This window comes from Typopeltis vanoorti, chromosome 5 (assembly GCF_054136105.1).
Source record: "Typopeltis vanoorti isolate ZY-2024b chromosome 5, IOZ_Tvanoo_1.0, whole genome shotgun sequence".
NCBI lineage: Eukaryota > Metazoa > Arthropoda > Arachnida > Uropygi > Thelyphonidae > Typopeltis > Typopeltis vanoorti.
The window spans coordinates 163,297,136-163,320,412 of record NC_143553.1 but is presented as its reverse complement, the minus strand read 5'-3'; the positions used below and the strand labels follow the sequence as shown (position 1 = coordinate 163,320,412).

General features: G+C 36.9%; 1 protein-coding gene across 1 annotated transcript in view; it reads right to left on the bottom strand.

The window, feature by feature from the left end:
* Positions 1 to 23,277, bottom strand: part of LOC150107016 (cell adhesion molecule Dscam1-like) — a 754,963-nt gene that overhangs the window by 254,979 nt on the left and 476,707 nt on the right. Inside the window, exon 21 of the mRNA XM_090393540.1 lies at positions 2,539 to 2,634. Within this exon, the coding sequence (XP_090249666.1) occupies positions 2,539 to 2,634 (96 nt within the window). The remainder of the gene's footprint in view (positions 1 to 2,538; positions 2,635 to 23,277) is intronic.

The following is a 23,277-nucleotide window of genomic DNA, read 5'->3' as shown; positions in this document are numbered from 1 at the left end:
CGATATTACAGCTGAAGATGTGGCAGAAGTCTTAGAGAGCCATGATAAACCGCTTTCCAATGAAGACTTAAAAAGAATTAGCTGAACAATTAAGTCAACATCCGAAGGAGGAAAGCGAAAACGAAGAAGGTCAATTCCTCTGAGAGATATAAAAACGACCGATTTACAGCCAAAATCAGACATTGACTGATGAGCTTTGCGAAATGGACCAAGATTGGAAACTGAATGCAAACGTTAAAAGGAGTGTAATCGCATCTATTCAACCTTACACTGAACTCCTCAAAGAAAGAAAAAGAAAATTTAGGCAGTTAACACTGGATGCTTTTTTTTTAAAAAAAAAATGCAGGTGATCCGAAACCAGGAACTTCAACATAGAAATATGTAACATCTTTTAGAATTTTCATATTTTTTGTATAATATATATGTATGTATTATCAAAGCTTTAAATATAATAATGTTACACATACTTCATGTGCATATTTTTTGACTGCGCAGAACATAACTTTGTACCTCCCATTAAAATTGGGTTCAGTTTATGCCCGTTTTTTCAGGAATGGAAGTGAGGCATAAACCGAGGGCTGCCTGTACTATAAATTAAAGATGCCAAGAAATTATATTCTTCGTTTAATCCTTTATCCAAGTGTAAGCAAACAAAGTTTGCACCTGAAGTAACTTCAGGACTAAGGCAACTTGTATATAGAGGCAAATGACTTCACATCACTTGCCTTAGTATCTCATAATGCAAAGCACACATCCTTACAGACATGTATAATGCTATGCATTATGGCAGGGGTTACTATCCAGATTGGTTTCAGCCTTTATTGAGGTCTCATCAGTGGGAACTAGATCCAGAACTGATACCAAGTTGAAGTAATGCACAAGTCATATCATTATTATATGACACCTCCAGAGAGTCCAAAGACTCGTTGAGGGGAGGGCACCTATTCTACAACAACTTATTTCACCAACTACAATGAACAGCAACTACCTTCATCATCTACCACCCATCACCACCACACTAGCATTTCCACAGACAACTACAAACATCCATGCCCACGGCGAGATTCGAACCCACAGCCTTTTGGCTGGAGAGTGGATACACTAACCACTCGGCCAACCAGGCCAGCAATATTTCCATATACAAGTAGCCAAAAGGTGTCACACCTTATTACTAAATACTCTGGATTAGAGATAGATGTTGAAAGTTTTTTCACTCTTGGTTTTACTATAAATTAAAATGCCAAGAAATGATATTCTTGGTTTAATCCTTTATCCAAGTGTAAGAAAACAAAATTTTCATCTGAAGTAACTTCAGGACTAGGGCAACTCGTATATAGAGGCCAATGACGTCCCATCACTTGCCTTAGTATCTTGCATTATTCAACCTTGGTATCAGTTCTGGGTCTGGCTTCCACTGATGAGACCTCAATAAAGGTCGAAACCGGTCTGGGTAGTGACCCTTCCCATAATGCCTGGCATTATACATGTCTGTAAGGATATGTCCTTTGCATTAGAGGATACTAAGGTAAGTGATGGAGCCTCTGTAGCTCAGTCAGTATAGACAATGCCCTTTGGTCAGAAAGACCTGAGTTTGATTCCTGTCAGTTATGTGAGAAATCTTTATCTGGTGAAAAAAAGTTCCTCATATCAAAGGTGAGTTAACCGGTCTCATACGGAGGTAGAGGGTTTTTCTCCTGGTAACTTGGGTTTTTCATCCCTTGAAACAGGCAAACTGGTCCCGTGAACACACACACAGCTACAGTCATAAAATATACTACGGCAAGGAAGGCAACGGGAAACCACCTTGCTCATAATCATTTCTCTAGTATGGCAGTATGTAGCTACCCCCACCAGCCATATGGTTGAGGGAATAGAACAGATAGAAGATAAGTGATGCTAAGTCATTAGACTCCATATACGAGTTGCCCTAGTCCTGAAGTTACTTCAGGTGCAAACTTTGTTTGCTTACACTTGGATAAAGGATTAAACCAAGAATATGATTTCTTGGCATTTTTAATTTAAATTTTGTTTGCTTCCACTTGAATAAAGGATTAACCAAAAACATAGTTTCTTGGCATCTTTAATTTAACCTATACAGATACTTTACAGCCAAGATGAAATTCAAACCCAGTTTTTCCAACCAATTTCCATTGTCATTACCAAATGAGCTACAGAGGTTCTATTACAGCAGTTCACAAGTCCTATCTTGGATTTTGCTACATATTTTGAAAACCACTGGATAGCTTTTCCAAGTTGCTAGTTCTATGATTCACAGGAGTATAATAAAGATTAACGCATGCATTGAGATTCTCAGCTGTATTTAGCTTACAAAACATTAAAGATGACAAAAAATATACATAAATTTTATCATCTTTAATGTTTTGTTCAATATATTGTTCAAAGAATATGACATTCTTAAATATTTAGAATATCATAAGAGATACTAGTGTTTCCACAAATATTTAGCTATACTTTAATATGAATATCTAAGAATCAACTTTTGCTTTTTACTATAAAACAAAGAAATTCTTCCAATACCTTTTACAGAGGTGTCTCCTTGATTTGTGTCCCACTGAACAGTAACTGAATTAAATGTTGTTGATGTCACAGAAAGTGCAGGAGAAGTAGGAGGAGCTAAAAGAAGAAGTAATTATTTAAACAAACAGGCATGTGAATCATTTTTCACTCAAAATGTTTCTTTATTAAAATTATAATAAATTCATTTTCTACAGTACATGGGCCACCATACCATCTAAATTGCGGATTTAATTTAATAAACTAATTTGAATTATTATTAAATGACACTTCCATGGAGTCGAGAAACTCATCATAGAAAGGTATATCAAACAACCCACTGTCTACATGACTTAATCTACTTCCAGACTATGCCACCTACTGCCCATTAATAGTATTTTTGTCTGTTATGCATGTGCACTCTGGCAGTTTTGCATGTATGTGGATAAAGAACCTGAGTTTCTGGGAGAAAAAAAAACCTGCTACCTCCATATGAGATTCGCTAACTCACTTTCTACTGAAGTACACAAAGATTCTTCTCATTACATCAAGATTTGAACTCAGATCTTTTTCAACCGAAGGGTACAATGTATGGTCATTTTTCCTGCTGCACTATGTACGCAATTCCTGGACTTCTATGGAGTTTCAGAACTCATTATGGAGGTTGCTTTAGTTATGTGATCATTATTCTTAACACCAGGCTTCTATGGAGTTAAAAGACTCATCATGGGAAGCACACACTGTAACATGCATAAAGCACTTCAAACTATGCTTTAAATACATTCAATGTGTCTGCATTCATCACACTGCCAGGCAATGCATTCTAATCACCAACCCTCTCCATGCAAAAAATCTGCATCTCATTCCCTTTGCTCATACCTTCTTTAGACAGTTTCCAGTCTTTGTTCTAACCTCCCATCCCACTCTATGAAATATTTCTTCCACATTAACCTGGTAACAAGCCCTGACTAACTTATATGTCTCAATCATATCCTCCTCCTATTTTACAAGGCATTCAAAAGGTCAGTTATCAGCTTAGTCAATCTTCTTCAGACCATTTCTAATGTATCAAAGACTTGTACAATGACACTATAACCACTTTATTTCTACATGTCAAGGTCCTCTGCATTGCCATAATCCAATGTGATGAATGACTTTGCAGTTCATGCAATGCAACCCGTGAACTTCAGGTCCTTGTCCACCACTGCTCCCAGATCTCATCTCCTCAACCTCCTTCAAAATTTCTCTGACAAGTAAGTATACACTTCGCATCCTATTGGTGCTACCAAATTTAGAACTTAACACTTTGAACATTAAAATGATAGTTCCACTCACTTTCCCTTCAAATTACTCCCAATATTATTAATATACAAATTCAACAGTTCAAGCAGTTACATCCCAGGCACAGAGCCCTGCACCACTCTGATAGTTATGTCTTCTGGATCCAACACTGATATATATATATATACCATTCCCATTCAATTCATACACAACATATTGGAACTGTTTAGTATTTCATTCAGATATTTCTCAACTATCGGGCTGAGATGATTGCAAGTACTAAGAAAGTGACCAAGGAGTCAAGAGACTCATCATAGTAGGTCCCCACCCTCACATGCAAAGCTCATCATTCCTTGACTTAAATGCATTCATTGTCCCTGCACTAACCACACTTTCATGCAATGCATTCCAATCACCCACCATTCTCCATGCAAAAAATCTACTGCTCATCCACTTGCCCACACCCACCTTAAACTGCTTCCAGTGATAGCCTCCTGTTTACTCCCTGTGACTCCAAATTTTCTATGAAAAATCTCATCTATGTTAATCTGGTAACTACCCAATTAATGTGATTAATCAGGCAGTTACAGATTAACCATGGGTAACTACCCGATTAACCAATCTCGATCATGTCTCTCCTCTTCCTTCTACCCAGTAGGCTCTATAATTTGGATTCTCTCAATCTGTCTTCATATTCCACATTCCAGAGACCAACTTAGTCAATCATCTCTGAACATTCTCCAACATCTCATCATCCTTTTGAAAAACAGACAACCAAATCTGTGCACAGTAATTCATATGCGGCCTGATCAAACCTTGTACAGTCGAATCAAAACATCCTTACTTCTATATGTCAATGTTCTCTGTATCATTACTATAATCTGCTGTGTTGTCCTCATAATTTTAACAAAATGTCCACAAAATTTCAAGTCTCTATCTGCAATCACCCCCAGATCTCCCATCTCCACCACGCCTCTTCTAAAAGATCCCCACCAACCCTATATTCTGCATTACATCTCTGTTCTCCAAATTTTAAAACCTAACACTTTGCTACATTAAACTGACAGCTCCACACATTTGTCTATTCAAATAATCTATTTAGGGTCCTCTTGCAAAGCTATATCTACTCTACTTCTCATAACTCTCTCCAACTTTGCATTATCTGCAAAGAACTATACGAGGGTTGTTTGAAAAGTTTGGTAAAAAAATAAGTTAAACACATGTTTTTTTTGGAAAAAATCACCTTTCTTTCTTTCTCAACATAGTCTCCATCAAGGTCTACACATTTGGTCCTGCGAGTTTCCAATTTTTTCATCCCATCTAAAAAGTAGGATTTGTCAAATTGTGCAAAACAGTCATTGACAGCCTTGATGACATCCTCGTTCGAAGAAAAGTTTTCCCCACCAAGCCAAATTTTTAAGTTTGGGAACAAGAAGAAGTCACACAGGGCCAAGTCTAGAGAATATGGTGTGGAACCAATTCTAACCTCAACTCATGCAATTTTACCATTGCTACGGCAGATGTGTGGGATGGTGCATTATCTTGATGAAAGAGCACTTTTTTTGTGTGCCAATCTTGGCCTTTTTTTCTGCAGTTCTTCTTTTAAATAGTCCAACAATGATCCATAATAGACTCCTGTTATTGTCTTACCCTTTTCCAAATATCCTCTATCACGATAATTCCCTGGGAATCCCAAAAAAAAAAAACAGTGTCCATCACCTTCCCAGCTGACAAAACGGTCTTCACTTTTTTCTGGTGCTCTTCACCGGGCATTGTCCACTGTTTTGACTGCTGCTTGGACTCAGGTGTGCAGTGGTGAATCCAAGTCTCCACAGTCAAGAATCGACACAAAAAAATCCTGCAAATTGCAATTAAACATCGCCAAACACTGCGTTAAAATGTCTTTTCACATGTGTTTTTAATAGACAGTCAACAATCATGGCACCCATCGTGCACACAGCTTTTTCATGCAGGATATTATACACCCATTCAGCTGAGATGCCTACAATCTCACGTACTTTAACTCGGCGGTCTTCCATAATGATACCATGGATTTTGTCGATCATTTCCTTTGTAGTGACCTCAGTCGGACGTCAGAGCATGCTTCATCTTCGATGGACTTATGACCATGTTTAAACTCATTTATCCAAAAATAAATAGTCTTTAATGCTGGTGAAGAGTCCCCATGAACTGCATCTAACTTGGCTTTGATCTGTGCAGCCATCCACTTCTTCAAATGAAAGTGTTTCATCGCTATATGAAAATCGTTTTTCTCCATTTTTATGAAAAATGTGAACATAGTCATTTTAAATGTTTGCCAAATGAGAACTACGCATTGCACGTGGCTAAAATTTTGCCAGGGGTCATGAAAAAGATGATACGTGCCGACACTGGTATGAATGAACGAATTGTGTCGCCTTCTATTGGAAATTTACCAAACTTTTCAAACAACCTCGTATATCAGTCCTTTGATATTTGAGTCATTTGAGTCCTTTCCAATGTTATTTACATACAAATTTATACAACAATTGTCTCAAAAATAGACTGACACACCACTAGGTACTTTCCTCTTCTGGGATATCACTGGGATATGATTTGTTATTATTTGTATGTGTGTTCTCTTCTCAAGTTTCCTGCAATGGAGAATAAAAGAAATCTGAATGTCCAGGAGTAAAAATCTTGAGAGAGAGAACTCTATATGAGGCTTGCTAACTCACTTTCAGCTAAAAAGCCCTTATAAAGATGACTGTTTCTAGATAAGATCAAAATCTATACCTTTCTAACACAAAAATACTGCAGTGTCCTCATGATTGTGCTATGAAGCTTATAATGGTAAAACAGTAATTGTTTTTAATCCAGTATAGATAACAGATATTGATGATCACTCATGTTTTGTTTAATGGAAGAAACAAATGTCTAGAGATAATATTTAACTAACTTTATTTAATTATTAAGCCAATAATTTGCTTTAGTCACAAAGGAATCTTTATAAGCAGAAAGAAAAGAATATGAATAAGATGGACTTCAAAATGCCACAATTCTAATAGTACTAACCATATAATCAATACAGAAAAGAGATGTTTATTACTTGGTTGATAGTGTCATAATAATACTTTCCCAGATTTTTGATAGAGTAAAGCAGTCACATTTATTTAGATTAGGAGAAAAGTGTAGAGCTGTGCCAGATCTAAAAGCAGTTTCTCAGATTTAAATCTACAACTGTCTGCTGAACAGGTTTTTAACTGCCAAATCAGATGATCTGAACCAGTGGCATCGTCTGCAAGCCCACATTAGCTGAAATGTAAATACTGGATATTTTTATTTTCATCAAGACAGATTTTAGTTTCTTCCAGCTTGACTAATATATACCAATATAAAGGAGCATGAAATACAGTAGAATACCATGGTGATCTAAGTGATGGAAAGGATCTCTCAGTTAGTGAATATGACTAAATTTTTGTAAAGCTTGAAGAAGGTTTGGTTGTTATATCTTTTAAAACTTCATGATAGCTTTTCTGAGCTGCCTTTGATGTAAAGCAGGGTTGGGGAACCCATCACCTGTGAGCCTATTTCAATTTGCCCCTTTGCTGATGCACTCATATGTACATGTAAATAAAATTTTATAATAACTTAAATTTATTATAATTAAATTTATTTAAATTTAAATAATTAAATATACAAAATCAAAAATAACTATATATTACATAAAATATGATCGTCATACGTCTGGCAACTATCAAATCGAGACCAGCCATTAAAATAAAAAGAAATCAGGAGCATTTCAGGCAAAGTTCAGACTTTCTCTGATTGGTTTCTCTGATTTCCCAATTACTGCCATGACATTTTCCCGCATGTCAAAACATATTGACTTTTGACTTGGTTTTTCTTATGCAGTACTGCAAGTGCCTAGTAATTAACCAGTTGACAACTTTATTCAATTTATTTTTTTAAATGACAAGTTGTTGTGAAAAGCATAAAAGAAGTGGTGAATGTGCTCTGTTGTGTGAAAAATAGACAGAACTATACTTCTTTATTGAAATTAATGACAAGTGCATTTGTCTTATATGTAATGAACATGTTGTAGTTTACAAAAATTATAATCTTGAACAACATTATTTGAGTAAGCATAAGAAATATGAAAATTTAAAAGGATCAGAATGTTTAGACAAGATAACGACTTTGAAAGAAAATATAATCAAAAGCCAATCTCTTTTTAAAAAAGCTTATTCTTGAAAGACCATCTGTAACTCAAGATAGTTATGTGTTGTGTGAACAAATTGCTAAAAAACTTAAAACCCATAATGAAGATGAGTTTGTGAAAGATTGCATCCTTACTGTCATCGAGATTTTATGTCCAGAAAAACTGAGTTTATTTAAAAATATTAGCCTATCAAGAAGAACTGTTTCTGACCATATTAAAGATATGGTTTTTGGATGATGACATCCAAACTTCTTTGAAAGTAGATTCAGCAGAATTTGTGTTTTACTCATTAGCCATCGATGTTTTTTTTTACTCATTAGCTACTGATCTGTCAAATACTGCACAAATGTAGAAAGTATTTTACTTTGGGTATAATAAATGTTAAAGATACCAAGCTATTTTAAACCTGGTTTTACTCCATTTCCCAAGTAAGCAAACAGACAAACAAGTCAAGTTTGCAGCTGCAAGTGTTGCAAGTCTAGCTGATTCTGCAGGTAGTGCAAGACCAAGGCAGCTCATGGTAAAAGTAGAATAAGCTCTGATCACTAATCTTACTATTTACCCTTAATGCAAAGCACATCTCCTAGAGGAGATGTATGATGTTTTGTATTAAAGGCAAGGGGGCCACTACCCAGACTGGTTTCGACCTTTATTGAGGTCTCATCAGTGGGAGCCAGGCTAGAAATACCAAGATTTTAGTAATACAGAGCTTATAAGTATTTTACCAGAACAAGTTACCATAAGGCGTTTTAACCATATTAAATAAAAATCTCAGGAGGAGATATAAATGTAGAAAGTATTTTACCTTGGGTATAATAAATGTTAAATATACCAAGCTATTTTAAACCTGGTTTTATTCCATTTCCCAAGTAAGCAAACAGACAAACAAGTCAAGTTTGCGAGTGCAAGTGTTGCAAGTCTAGCTGATCATACAGGTAGTGTAAGACCTACAGGTAGTATAAGCTCTGTATTACTAAAATCTTGGTATTTCTAGCCTGGCTCTCACTGATGAGACCTCAATAAAGGTCGAAACCGGTCTGGGTAGTGGCCCCCCTTGCCTTTAATACAAAACATCATGCATCTCCTAGAGGAGATGTGCTTTGCATTAAGGGTAAATAGTAAGATTAGTGATCAGAGCTTATTCTACTTTTACCATGAGTTGCCTTGGTCTTGCTCTACCTATAGGATCAGCTAGACTTGCAACACTTGCAGGTGCAAACTTGACTTGTTTGTCTGTTTGCTTACTTGAAATGGAGTAAAACCAGGTTTAAAATAGCTTGGTATCTTTAACATTTACTGCACAAATGGCTATATTTATACGGGGAATAACTACAGATTTCAATATACGAGAAAAATTTCTTGCTTTAAAATCAATGAAGGGGGACAACTAAAGGTGAAGATTTATTTGAAATGGTCAATTCAGCATTAAAGGATTTTGATTTTCCATATATGACAAACTGAGTGTTCTCGCTACATATAGTGCTCCATCCGTGGTAGGTCATGAAAAAGGGCTCATGGCTCTGATTAAGAATGAATTTAAGAAACGTCAATTGAACCCAAATACTTTAATTCTGTGCCACAGCTTCATTCACATGGAAAATCTATGTGCAAAGTCACTCAAGATGAACAGTGTCATGAATGTAGTAACAAAGGCCATTAATTTGATAAAAAGTAAAGGGTTGAACAACACTGAATTCAAAGAATTTTTGCAAGCTCTTAAAGCTGAATATGGGGACTTATTGTACCATTGCGAAGTTAGGTGGCTAAGTAGAGCTCAAATGCTCAAGCGATTTTATGAACTGAAAGACGAAGTGAAAATTTTCTTGGACATTAAAGGGGTGTCCCCATTAAAGAATTGGATTATGAAAAGTTTCAAAGTGATTTTGCATTTTTAGTAGACATAACTAGTCATTTGAATAACCTAAATTTGAAATTACAAGGCCCCAATCAGCTAATGACCTCTTTGCTCACTCATATCAAGAGCTTTGAATCGATGTTTCAATTATTTCTTACCCAAATGAAAAAAAAAATGCTTTACACCTTTTCCAAAATTAAGAGAATACAATCCAAAATCAACAAGTGAGTATGTTGATGAGTGTCAAAGTGTTTTGAATCAATTTCAAAGGAGATGTGAAGATATAAAAAATCAAAGAAATGAGTTACAGATATTTGAAACACCTTTTGATATACACCCTGAGGAAGCTTCCGATTCCTTGCAATTAGAGTTGATTGATTTGCAGTGTGATAATACTTTGAGATCAAAATATAGTAATCTGCCTATATTAGATTTTTACAAATCTATTGATTCTGAGAAATTCCCTTCTTTAAAAAATAATGCCTTGAAAATAGCATCTCAGTTTTCTATTACTTATCAATGTGAGCAATTTCTTTCAAAATTAAGTCTGGCAAAAAATCGGCTTCATACAAGACTCACTGACAAAAATCTTGCCAATGAACTACGAGTAGCCATCTCATCAAGGGCGGCTAATATTTCTAAGCTTTCACAAAAAAAGCAGTTTCAGCCTTCTCACTAAAAAGTTTAAGATTAAAGATAAGCTTCATTAACTTTGATGAAATATTTATTATGCTATTATTGCTTTAATAAAGTTCTTAGTTAAAATAAAATAAATATCATTTTTAAATAAATTAAATATAGCCTTTGCTTAATTGTTATAATTGTAATTACAATTATAACAATTATTAAAAGTAATTAAAAGTAATTGTAATTACTTTTAATTACAATTATAAATGTAATTGTAATTAAAAGATACCATATCAGATGAGAATGTTGAACATTTACTTATTGAGATATATATTGCACACTACATACACTATATATAAGAGTTAAAATTTGCCAGTTGCCTGCAGAAGTTTTTAAATTAGCAATTTTCGCCCTTGATACTAAAAAGGTTCCCCACCCCTGATGTAAAGGTGATAATGAATTTTTTGTGATCTGTTTTTAGAAATATAAGGTGTGTGTGTGGGGGGGTTGTGTTGAGGGGAAGCCACTGGCTAAAAAAGTGTAGATGTGATTAACATCAGTAATAAAGTATGGTCTGAATATACTATACTATTATAGTATATTCAGGCCATACTAGCTAGGAGCCAGCTAACTAAGATAAGTAAAATACAGTTAAATATTTGAGCATTCAGAGATGGAAAGTAGAACAAATAGCATACATTCAGAAATAAAGGAGAGGAGTTCTTGAAATTAGTCAGCACTACTTGGCCAAAATTCATTGGCAATACAGAAAATGAAACAGTTATAAGAATAGCCATCTCCATTATTATACAATGGTGAATGTAGTTTTGCAGGTTTCAAATCTAAATGGATTGGTAATGACATTAAACAAGAGAAACTGTGGGGTCAATGGGGAGGTTGAAACGCAAATGCCAGGAGTGTCAGAAATAAGGAAGAGGAGTTTTTAGCATTGGTCAGATCGACTTGGTCAAAAACTATAGGCATTACTGAGGCCTGGTTGTCAGAAAATGATATAATTAAAGGAATAGAATGTAAAAGTGTATTGTATTTCAAGGAGGACAGTGAGAAGAGGACAAGCGGTGGGGGTATTGCTGATGATACATGAAGAACTTCAACCAACAAAATTAGTGAGAAGAAGATTTAAGGTCTGAGAGAGATGGTTCATTTGAAACTATCTGGTGCATAGTAGATATCAATAGGATAAAATACATTGTTAGTTGCTGCTATGGGAGAGGAGGTCTACAGGAAGATGTGGATGTCATGCATCGGCAGATTAGCATGATGAGTGGTAGCTGAGCAATTATTACGGGAGATTTCAACTATGGGAACAGATCGGAGGGAGGAGAGGTGGCATGACAGGATTGAGGGCAAAAGGGGTTTGGGAGTGCTAGATCTGGTAATAGCATTAGAAAATGTATCCATAACCACAGTAGACACTCTACCTCTGATTGGGTGAAAGTGACTATGCAGCCCTGTTCTGGAAGGCTGTGAAATGTTGAATTCTCCATCAAGAAAGAGTTCATGTGGAACTATTAATATTATTATTATTATTATTAACATCTGACCTCCATGGAGTCAGAGACTCATTGTGGGAGGTACACACTATTGTACACAATGCTCATCCAACCATACCTTAAAATTATTCAATGTGTCTATACCCATAACACACTCAGGCAATGCATTCCACTCACCAACCACTCTCTGTGCAAGAACCTACTCCTCTGTTTGCATTCTCCTTATACAGTTTCCAGTGATGACTTCTTGTCCTATCCCCCCCCCCTTCCATTCTATGAAAAATTTCCTCCATGTCAACACGATAACAACCCCTGACTAGCTTATATGTCTCAATCATATCCCCTCCCCTTCCTCCTATTCAGAGGTTCTGCAACTTACATTCTCTCAATCTGTTCTTGTACTCCACATTCCAAAGACCACTGACCATCTTTGTGAATCTTCTCTGGACCTCTTCCAACACATCCTCATCGCCATGAAAACCCAGCAATCAAATCTGTGCACAATAATCTATATAAGCCTGACCATTATCCGATGTGATGTATTCACAACTTGGCTCCTGAATTTCAGGTCATTGTCCACACTTACTCCCAGATCTCTCATCTCTTCTACTTCCATTAAAGTTTCCCCACTAAGTGTATGCTTTGCATCCCATCATTGCTTACCAAATCACAAACCCTTACACTTTACAACAATGAACTGGCAGTTATACTTACCTGCCCATTCATGCTTTCTATTCAAGCCTCTTGTAAGGCCCTAACTGTTTGACTCTTTATTGCTCTCCCCAATTTTGCATCATCTGCAAACAGCTTCATATCACTAGGTAAACCCATTCCAATATTATTAACCACCTTACCGGCCATTATGGATCAAATAAGCATCCTCATACACAAATCACAAAACCTTACACTTTACAACAATGAACTGGCATTTATACTTACCTGCCCATTCATGCTTTCTATTCACGCCTCTTGTAAGGCCCTAATTGCTTGACTCTTTATTGATCTCCCCAATTTTGCATCATCTGCAAACAGCTTCATATCACTAGGAAAACCTATTCCAATATCATTAACCACCTTACTGGCCATTATGGATCAAATAAGCATCCTCATATGCTTCGTATCCATCATATATTTCAATGTAATATCAATGGTATTACAATTTTAATATGCACTTCGTATCCATGATAATTTTGACGTCTATAGACGTCTTGGCCAGTAGCGTGGTTAACATATAAATTGAACAACAATGGCCTCAAAACAAACTGACTCCTGCAGCACACCACCTTTCTCTTTCAGGATACTGCACCCCAATATACAACTTTCTGATATCTATCTGATCCAACTCAGAAGTCTGTTATCCAATCCTATCTGTTTCAATTTATTTAACAGCCTGTCATGTAGTAGTCTATCAAAAGCCTTTGCAAAATCTAAATACACCAATTATATGCATCTCCCCTGTCTAAGGTATTTTGTCATCTTGTTATAGTACATAAGCAAGTAAGTGAAAAAAGATTTCCCCTTAACAAACCCATGCTGATAACCACAGAGAATACTGCTGTTATCAACCCATTTCTGAATCCTACTTCTCATAAATCTATTCAGTACCTTCACCACAACTCCAGATATACAGACTGGCCTGTAATTTGAAGCAACAGTGCTATTATTAATATTATTATTTCACGACATCTTCAAGGAGTCCAAAGACTCATCAAGGGAGGGCACCTACTATACAGCTCTTTGTCTCCATCATCAACAGCAGTGTTATCTACTGCTCACCATCACCACCACCACTAGTATTTTTTGTCTGTAAATTGCATGTATCCTAGAGGTTGATTTGTGTTTGTGTGTATGTGGGATGAAAAACCCGAGTTTCTGGGAGAAAAAATCCTGCTACCTCCATATGAGATCAGCTAACTCACCTTCAATTGAAAGAAAAAAACATTTAAGATTTCCCATCATGACGAGAATTGAGCTTGGGCTTTTTCCAATCAAATGGCACAACGTACCGTCATTCTTCAATTGTGATACAGAGGTGCTTATCACCATCTTTACACAGTGGAACAATTTTACTCTCCTTCCACGCCCTTGGAACCTGTGTTGTTGTAAGACTCTTATTAAACAGACATGCCAATTCCCTGGAACATTCCCTTAAGACGGGGATCTTCAACCTTTCAGACAGTGTGGGCTACATTAAAAATTTCAATGAGGTCTGCGTGCCACTGAGCTATTTAGAATTGTAAGATGCTTTCCAGATTCACAAGGAAAGCTGTGCATTTGATACTTTACATAAAATCCTATAAAAATAAACAAACTCAGCTTTAAGAACGTAGGTAGGAGTCGGGTTATGATAAGTAAATACAATCAATGTTTGAAAAAAGATAATTTAATGAAGAAAACATTCATTTTTTTACAATGTCAATGGGCAACTTGGCAATGTTTTTCCTTGACCAGCTCGTCGATGTTGGCATCAATGTTGGAAGTTGCTATGCGCAGAGTATTCTCGAGATGTTGGTCCATAATCTGAGTTCTTGTCTTGGACTTCACATGCTTCATTCTGGAGAAGAACTGCTCACATAAGTATGTGCTTCCTAACGAAGCACACATCTTCAAAGCATGCTGGCGAAGATTAGGGAATGCATCCTCAGAAATGTAGTCTTTGTAAACTGTAAGCAAGGGCATAATGAATAATTTTTCTCTCAAAGAAGACTTGTTTTGGAGTTAAAGCAGCTCCATTTGTACTAAGTCTGGCATTTCAGCAGCACTGACACTGAATGGCATTGAAAATAAATCTAAAGAAGACTGTTGGTTACGAAAATCACTAAATCTCTCTTCAAACTCACTTCGCAACACGGCTAATTTTGTAGCATATTCATCAAGAGATGAACGGTTGGACTCAGCGAGAAGCTGAAAATGAATTAAGTCTTTTTTTGGCAATTTTTGTGGCCAAACTCCCAAAGTTTGAGTTTGGTCACAAAAGTTTTTGATGTGATCAAACAGAGTGTGCACCAGTTGATCTTTGGATTGTAGCTGCATATTTAGGTCATTCACATGCAACGAGATGTCGGTCACAAAGGTAAAATCTGTCATCCACTTCGGATCATTAAATTCTGCAATTGGATTCCCCTTGGTTTGCATGAACTGCTGTATTTTGCTCTTTAAGTCAAAGACTCTTTTAAGAATTTTCCCTCTGCTCAACCAATGCACATCACTATAATAAACCACATTGCCTTGATCCACTTCACACTCTTGGGCCAAAATCTCTTGGAATTGACAATGATTCAATCCTCATGTCCTAATAATGTTGACGACAGTCACAATAACTTTCATGACATTCTCAAATCCAATAGTTTTTGTGCACAAATTCTCCTGGTGGATTAAACAGTGGTAATGGAAGAAATCTTTTCCTTCTAGTTCTGGTTATTTCCATAGCAGCATAACAAACCTTTCACACCATAACAGGGGCACCATCAGTTACCACACCCTTGAGGGTGGTTAAGTTGAGGTCGAAACACTGGAGCATTTTCTTGGCAGCTTCAAGAATATCAGTGCCTTTTGTCATTCCCTTCATAAGTACGAGCACTAGCAGTTCTTCTGTCACAGTGAATTGTTGATCAATGCCATGGACAAAGATAGCCAGTTGTGCTGTATCCTTCATATCTGTGCTCTCATCTAAAGCAAGTGAATATGACGTAAATTTGGACAACCATTTTTTTAAAGTTCCTTCAATGTCAGTGGCAAGTTCTTCAACACATGTTGTGCTACAATTATCCCAGACAAACGTGGTTTTTTAAACACTTCTTTATTATTTGGGCAGAATATCCCCAGCAGCGATGAGACACTATTTCACAAACTCAACTCACCATCCAAGAAGGCTTTTAATTTTTTAGCAATTTTCTTAGCTATTACATAACTTACTTTGACACACGTTTCGCTCTCTCTCTTCCTTCTGTCTTTTAAACGTACCCTGCTGGCATTTGAAATCAATTTGGTGATAGTTCACTTTGTCCACACGAAGCTGCCCTTGAAGGTGATCAAAATTGGATGCATACTTTGCCTCATAGTGTCGTTTTATATTGTATTCTTTTGATACTGACACTGACTCACGACAAATTAAACACACTGGCTTATCGTCAATCAGCACAAAAAAGTACAAATTGGTCTACTTTTCATTAAAAACCCAGCAAGAATCGCTCGATTTATGCTTTTTACTTGTAGACTCCATAGTGATGGAAGGTGAACCCAAAAATGATCCAAAATGGGCATGTAACGGTTATTATCCACTGAATATGTCTCACACTAATGAAAAAATTCTGGCAATATAAAACCACAATAGGCTATGGCTAACATGACGAACCTGCATGTGCTTATACACGAATATCACACTGTTCACAACTGATTGATTGACTGTGGATAAGATCCTCTTGTATTTATATGAAAATAACGAAGTATCGAGAACCTTCAAGATGTAGCTGGAAGGCATTAGGCACACATGAACGAACTACTGCTTCAGCCATCTATCTGTGATGTTAGTACTAGTACTTAAGTACTGCTTGGCGATGGAAGATGGCTGAAGATGGTCATCAAATCCTATTGCATTATTGCCATCGAGTTTATTTATTTCCTCAAATACCTCTTGCTCACTCACAATTAAGCCATCCCCTCCTATGTCTCTACACTTAATTTCCGCATGATTCCATCCTGATCAGGGTGAAACTCCCTTATAAATTGATTGTCGAATACCTCAGCAATGTCTTCTGCAGCATTTACCATTCTATCACTTTCATGCATTAACTTCATCTTTCCACGATCATTCTTCCTTCTACTTGCCACATATCTAAAAAACTCTGTACGGTTTTTCTTTGCCTGTTGAAAATTTATTTATCACTAGGTTAGACTATATAATAGATTTAGTTTAATCCTTTATCCCAGTGAGAGCAAACAAAGTTTGCGCCTGAAAATATCTTCAGGACTAAATATATATAGTGTTGTACTATCTTATCCAGTAAGTAGTGCAACATCAAGGCAACTCGTGGCAAAGGTGGAGCAAGTTACCAGGCACTTCTAACCCAGTATCTCCCATAATGCAAAACACATTTCCTATGTGGATATGTATACTGTTATGCATTAAAGGGATTGGCCATCTACCCAGACTAGTTTCGACCTTTATTGAGGTCTCTTCAGTGGGAGCCAGACCCAGAGCTGGAGATACCAGGCAGAAGCAGTAGCAAGTCATCTGTGCCTATGGGAGTTGCCAAAAGGTTTATCACCTTTTTTAAAAATTACTCTGGATTTAGAGAAAGATGTTGAAAGATGTTTTCAGGCGCAAACTTTGTTTGCTCTCACTGGGATAAAGGATTAAACTAAATCTATTATAGTCTAACCTAGTGATAAATAAATTTTCAACATCTTTCTCTAAATCCAGAGTAATTTTTAAAAAAGGTGATAAACCTTTTGGCAACTCCCATAGGCACAGATGACTTGCTACTGCTTCTGCCTGGTATCTCCAGCTCTGGGCCTGGCTCCCACTGAAGAGACCTCAATAAAGGTCGAAACTAGTCTGGGTAGATGGCCAATCCCTTTAATGCATAACAGTATACATATCCACATAGGAAATGTGTTTTGCATTATGGGAGATACTGGGTTAGAAGTGCCTGGTAGCTTGCTCCACCTTTGCCACGAGTTGCCTTGATGTTGCACTACTTACTGGATAAGATAGTACAACACTATATTTAGTCCTGAAGATATTTTCAGGTGCAAACTTTGTTTGCCCTCACTGGGATAAAGGATTAAACTAAATCTATTATTTTCTTTGCCTGATTTGCCAATTTCTGCTCATACTCTACTTTTGTTTTCCTTACTAAAGTCTCTCCTAGCCTGTTCTTTATACTCTTCACGTGACTGATTATTACCATTATTCATCTTGTACTTCCTCCAAAGTACTTTCTTTTTCCAGATTTCATGTTTAAGCACCACATTCATCCATTTTAACTAATTCAGCCTTTTGGCTTTTGGAATTTGGAATACATTCACACATTGATGCTGTTATGTATTTCTTTGTTAGTTTCCATGCTGCATTTATTTTCTTACCACTCAACTCCTTGTTCCATGTTATATTGCCAAGCTGTCTCCTAAGCTTATCATAATCACCAGCCTTATAATTCTAGATATATCCTTTCCTCACAAAAAGTCTGCATATGACTGGTCATGATACAGGTGATCACTTTCACCAACTGGAGAAAAGCTGGAAAACCCTCTCACAATTACATCCTCTGATGAAACGATCAGATCTAGCTCTCAATCCTCACATGCCCTTCTTTATGTGCTGTCTGAGAGAGTTATTTCTAAAGAACTGGAGAAATTCATTTTCTTTATTCCCAAATGCTATCTCTTCATTACAATGTATTCCACCATAATTAAAATCACCTATAATAATTACCCTTCCTTTGTTCACTAATCCAAATTGTTTATACATTTCTTTATCACCACCCTCCACATTCCAGGCCTATAGCAACATCCAACTAAATATGTCTTCTTCTCAACCTCCACATCACACTGCCTTGTAACCATTGCCACTATTTTCCTCTTTCATGTCTATCTTATGTGGACTTAATTCCCCTGTTATCATCAGCAGCACTCCCCTCCCTTCTTGCCCTTTCTATCCTCACAAAAAATACTGTATTCTTCCATTTCTATTCCCATTACGATTATCATCTTCATTCAACCATGTTTCACTTATTCCAATGATTTTGGAGCAAATAAACTCAGTCACTGAAACCATTTCATCTCCCTTATTTCTGATACTTCTGGCATTTGTAAACAAACAGAAGTTCATTTTTAGGTCTATAACCAGTCCTATCCAAGCCATATGTTGGTTGTGATTTCCTCACCACCCCTGCCCAACTATAAAGCTGTTAATTATGACAGACCATGGTTTAAGAAGTTACATGGCAGAATGTCCAGTATGCATTGGGTAGTGGACAGGATTTGTTTGAGAGAAGCAGTATCAGACTGTATAACCAAGGTCAAGAGGATAAACTTAGCATGGATTAAGTGGATGAGTAGCGATATAAAGTAGGAGCTGGAAAAAGAAAATAGAAAACATTGTAGAGGGAATATAAAGAAAATGGTGATCAGCATACTTATGAGTAGTACAAAGCACAGGCAAGAAGGGTGACTAGTAAAGTCACCCTTAAGAGAGGTCAAATCAGATTATGAGAGAAAATTAGCTGAGCAGGCCAAAGTAAATCCAAAAAATTTCTTTCCCTATGTAATAAGTAAGAGATAGAATGATTATAGAGGGGTAACTTCAATCATTGCCAATGGTGTGAAGTTTGTTTATTTATTTAGCAAATGATGTAAAGAAAGTGATAAGAGAACAAAGAGGTGGAACTATTACATAAAACAGAAAAAGGCATCATAGTTTAATGTTCAATTTCTGAATCCACAATAAAGCTTCAGGTTTTAGATAAAAAAAAGTGCATATAAGTTCCAGGATAAGAGAAGACAAGGCAGTCACTATCAGTTAGTTAATGGTCTGAGCTACATTGCCACAAATCACGGTATGGAGAATCAGTCCATTTCCATTTGTTTAGCACCTGTTTGCATCTCCCAATGTTCTGTCATGATTCAGTTAAGTGCAGACCATAGATATCTTGGAAGGTCAAAACCATTCACTCTCTGGCAGATGGATCAGGAATTGTGATGTCTAAGTTAGAGGTGTGTTTCTGCCAGTACAGTTTACAGACTGATGTCATGTCAATGAGTTTATGAAACATTTGCAGTTCTCGAGGCAGGCTCTCTAGATTTCAATCTCTTAATAGCTAGGAGATGTCTTTGTGTATGAGTAAGTCACTTTTCTCAAGCAGTTTATTCTATACGTTACCTAAAGCTCTTTTTCCTCCATAATGGAGGAGGAGAAATATTACTGTTTGAAACCAGAAAGTTAGTGTTAATGTTATTGTTCCAGAGATAAATATCATGGCTCGGTTGAGATAGACATCAATCAGTGTAGGGTGAGCACTGTTCAGTCACACTGAGGAAGAGTTTTTTGTAGGGGAAACACTAATGGCAAAGCCTGTTGTTTATAAAGTACTAGCATCTGCATCCTATAAACAGCCTGCTAGTTTCGGCAAGATATTACTGTGAGTTTTTAATTTAACTTTTTAATTAAGTTTTTAAATATTATTATTACGTGTCACTTCCAAGGAGTCCAAAGACTCATCAAGGGATGGCACCTACTCTACAACTCTCCATATCCACCACTCTGCCAACTACACTGAACCACTACTACCATCATCTACCATCTGCCACCTACCACCACCACCACCACCACCACTAGTATTTTCACAGACAATCACAAACATCCATGCCCACGGTGGGATTCGAACCTGCAGCCTTTTGGATGGAGAGTGGATATGCTAACTACTTGGTCAACCAGGGCAGCATATTCTGAGTTGTAATTGCAATGTCTTCTGCATACATAAATTTTTGTGTGGCATTGGTGGGGATGTCATTGGTATAGACTTAAAAGAAATAGAGATAGCACAGATCATTGTGTAAGATTTCTTAATTTGTGAATTTACTTTTGGAGTCATTAGAATATATCTAAATCCATCTATCGGAAGCAACTGTTTACAAGATTAGCAATCTTGAGAGTTGAGACTGCCTCTAGGAATTTCAGGATTAAAACCCTCTCATCAAGCAGCATCATAAGCTGACCACAAAAAAGGAGATTATCTTTAGGCATTTTCAACACAGTTTGGCAAGTGAGCACTTGACTACTCATTACTGCTAGGCCTAAATCCTGCTTGCTCTATGGGTATCATGCAGCAAATGACTGGAGAAATCCCATTGTACAGTAATTTTTCAAGATTTTCTCTCACCTTCCTATGTTTACAAGATAGGAAGGTGAGAGAAGCATAAGAAATAGTTCAGTTACTAAGCAAACTGTAAGTGCTCAACATCAACATATTGAAAGATATTAATATGCAAACAACAATGGGATTGAATAGCATTTTGGCCTGTGTACTACAAGAATGAACAAGAGAAATGGCAGTGCCTCTGATGAAGTTGTTTACCCTAAGTCTCAGTTCTGGCAAGGTTCCAAGAGAGAGAGTGGAAAGAGGGCAAGATAGTTCCATCACATAAAGATCACTCCAAGACAGAAGTAGCTAATAACAGACAAATTAATATTTTAGGAGTGGTGGTTAAACTATTGGAAAAGTTGGTTAAAGGTAAAATTCAGCAAAGAACGGATAGGAATATGATACTCTAGGTTGGGCAGCTAGATTTAGCAAAAGGTGGCTCCTGCCTTAGTAATTTACACACATTTTTATTATTATTATTATTATTTAGGTCTCCAAGGAGTCAAAAGACTCATCACAGGAGGTTCTTCCTAGGAAACACAAGTTTATCATACCACTCATTAAACTCATTGACCATTCTCACTCTCACCATTCTATCAGGCAATGCATTCCACGGTGCAACCTCCATGCACAGAAAAAAATTCCTCACCCTCTTGTTCACAGTTTCCTTTCGTAACATCCAGGGAAGGCCCTTTGTCATCACTCCTTCCTGCTGTTCAACCAAGCGAAAGAATTCCCCAGTGTCAACCCTGTAACCACCTCTCAACAGTTTAAAAGTCTCGATCATATCACCTCTCCTCCTTTTATCCACCAAACTCTGCAGTCCACATTCCCTCAGCCAATCCTCATAACTAACATTGTACAGTCCTGAAACCATCTTTGTTATCTGCCTTTGTACCCTTTTCACAGTTAATTTATCCCCTTCCAATTCTGGGGACCAAATGTGAGAACAATAGTCTAAGTGTGGTCTGATCAGGGTCTTATACAACAGAATGATAACTTTTTTATCTCTGCAGGTCAGCATCCTCCTCATTATTGCAGCAACCCTCTGTGATACCTTCGCCACTTTTGGAATATATGTCCCCTGAATTTCAGGTTTCTATCAATCATCAACCCCAGATCCCTTGTCTCCGCTACTTCCTCAAGTGTAGCTCCTCCAATAGAGTATGCAGAGTCCCATCAATGTGTCCCAAACCTCAAGACCTTACACTGTGCTGCATTAAACCGTACCTCCATTCATTTGTCCATCTGTCTAGCTTATTCAAATCCTCTTGCAGGACTACCACATCTGCACTATTACTAATAACCCTTCCCTGCTTTACATCATCCACAAACAACTGAATATCCCCCTGCAATCCACTGACAATGTCATTAATATAACGGTTAAATAATATAGGTCCCAGTACTGAGCCCTGTGGGATCCCACTTGTAACCCTCTGCCTCCTTGAAACTGCCCCTTGAAATTTTTACAACAGAATATGATAACAGCAAAATTAGATAAGGAAAATAGTTCCACCATGGCACTACAGACTTTGCAAAGGCATTTGACAGAATACCACATGGAAAATTATTACAAGTTGGAGCAAATGGGAATGGATATGAAGTTGTTAGCATGAGTGGGGGGGGGGGATAAGCTGACAGGCAGTGGAGTGTATATTAATGAGTACATTTTAGAAAATTATGGCAACAACTACTGTGTTTGAGTAAAACTTTAGTTTAATATAAACTAAAATCCACATTCGACGTTTTGACCTTTATATCAAGGTCATCTTCTGGAGCATATATACTATATACAGATAAACAAGCTGCACTACAATCTACATGGTTTGTTAGAGTTACTGACCAACCGTTACAACAATTATTGGCCTGACCTCTGGTGGAAAAAAAAAAAAAAACTTATTACATCAATGCTAGAGTCCCATTATTAATATTATCTATTGGTTGTAACATTACATTAGGAGCAACAACAAGTCTATATATATATTAACACCATGATTATACATATAAATTCCAACAAGTTGGTATGGAATGGTTTCCAATACTAGCTGGAGGTTGCCTAGAGTCCTGAAGTATGCTGTATACTAAATATTAAGTAGGTTGAATGTGTGCCATCCAGGTTCTTGGAATTTTCATGTCACTATTATTGTTGATATTTGGGTGGTTTATCAGAATTTTGCAGACTTCCTTAAACTTTCTTTCGTACTGGGTTTTTGTATGGTGTAGAGAGTGGGTACTTTTCCAGTCAATTTGGTGTAAGGTGTCCAGCCAATTTGGTGTAAACAGCTCCAACAGTGAACACCAAACAAGCGAGACAAGGAGCTACCTACCACCTGCAAGCAAGAACCACAAAGCAACTTATCAAGCTACACCTTAAATAGCGGCTAACTTGCGCTACTTGATAAAGGGCTGAACTACGCAATA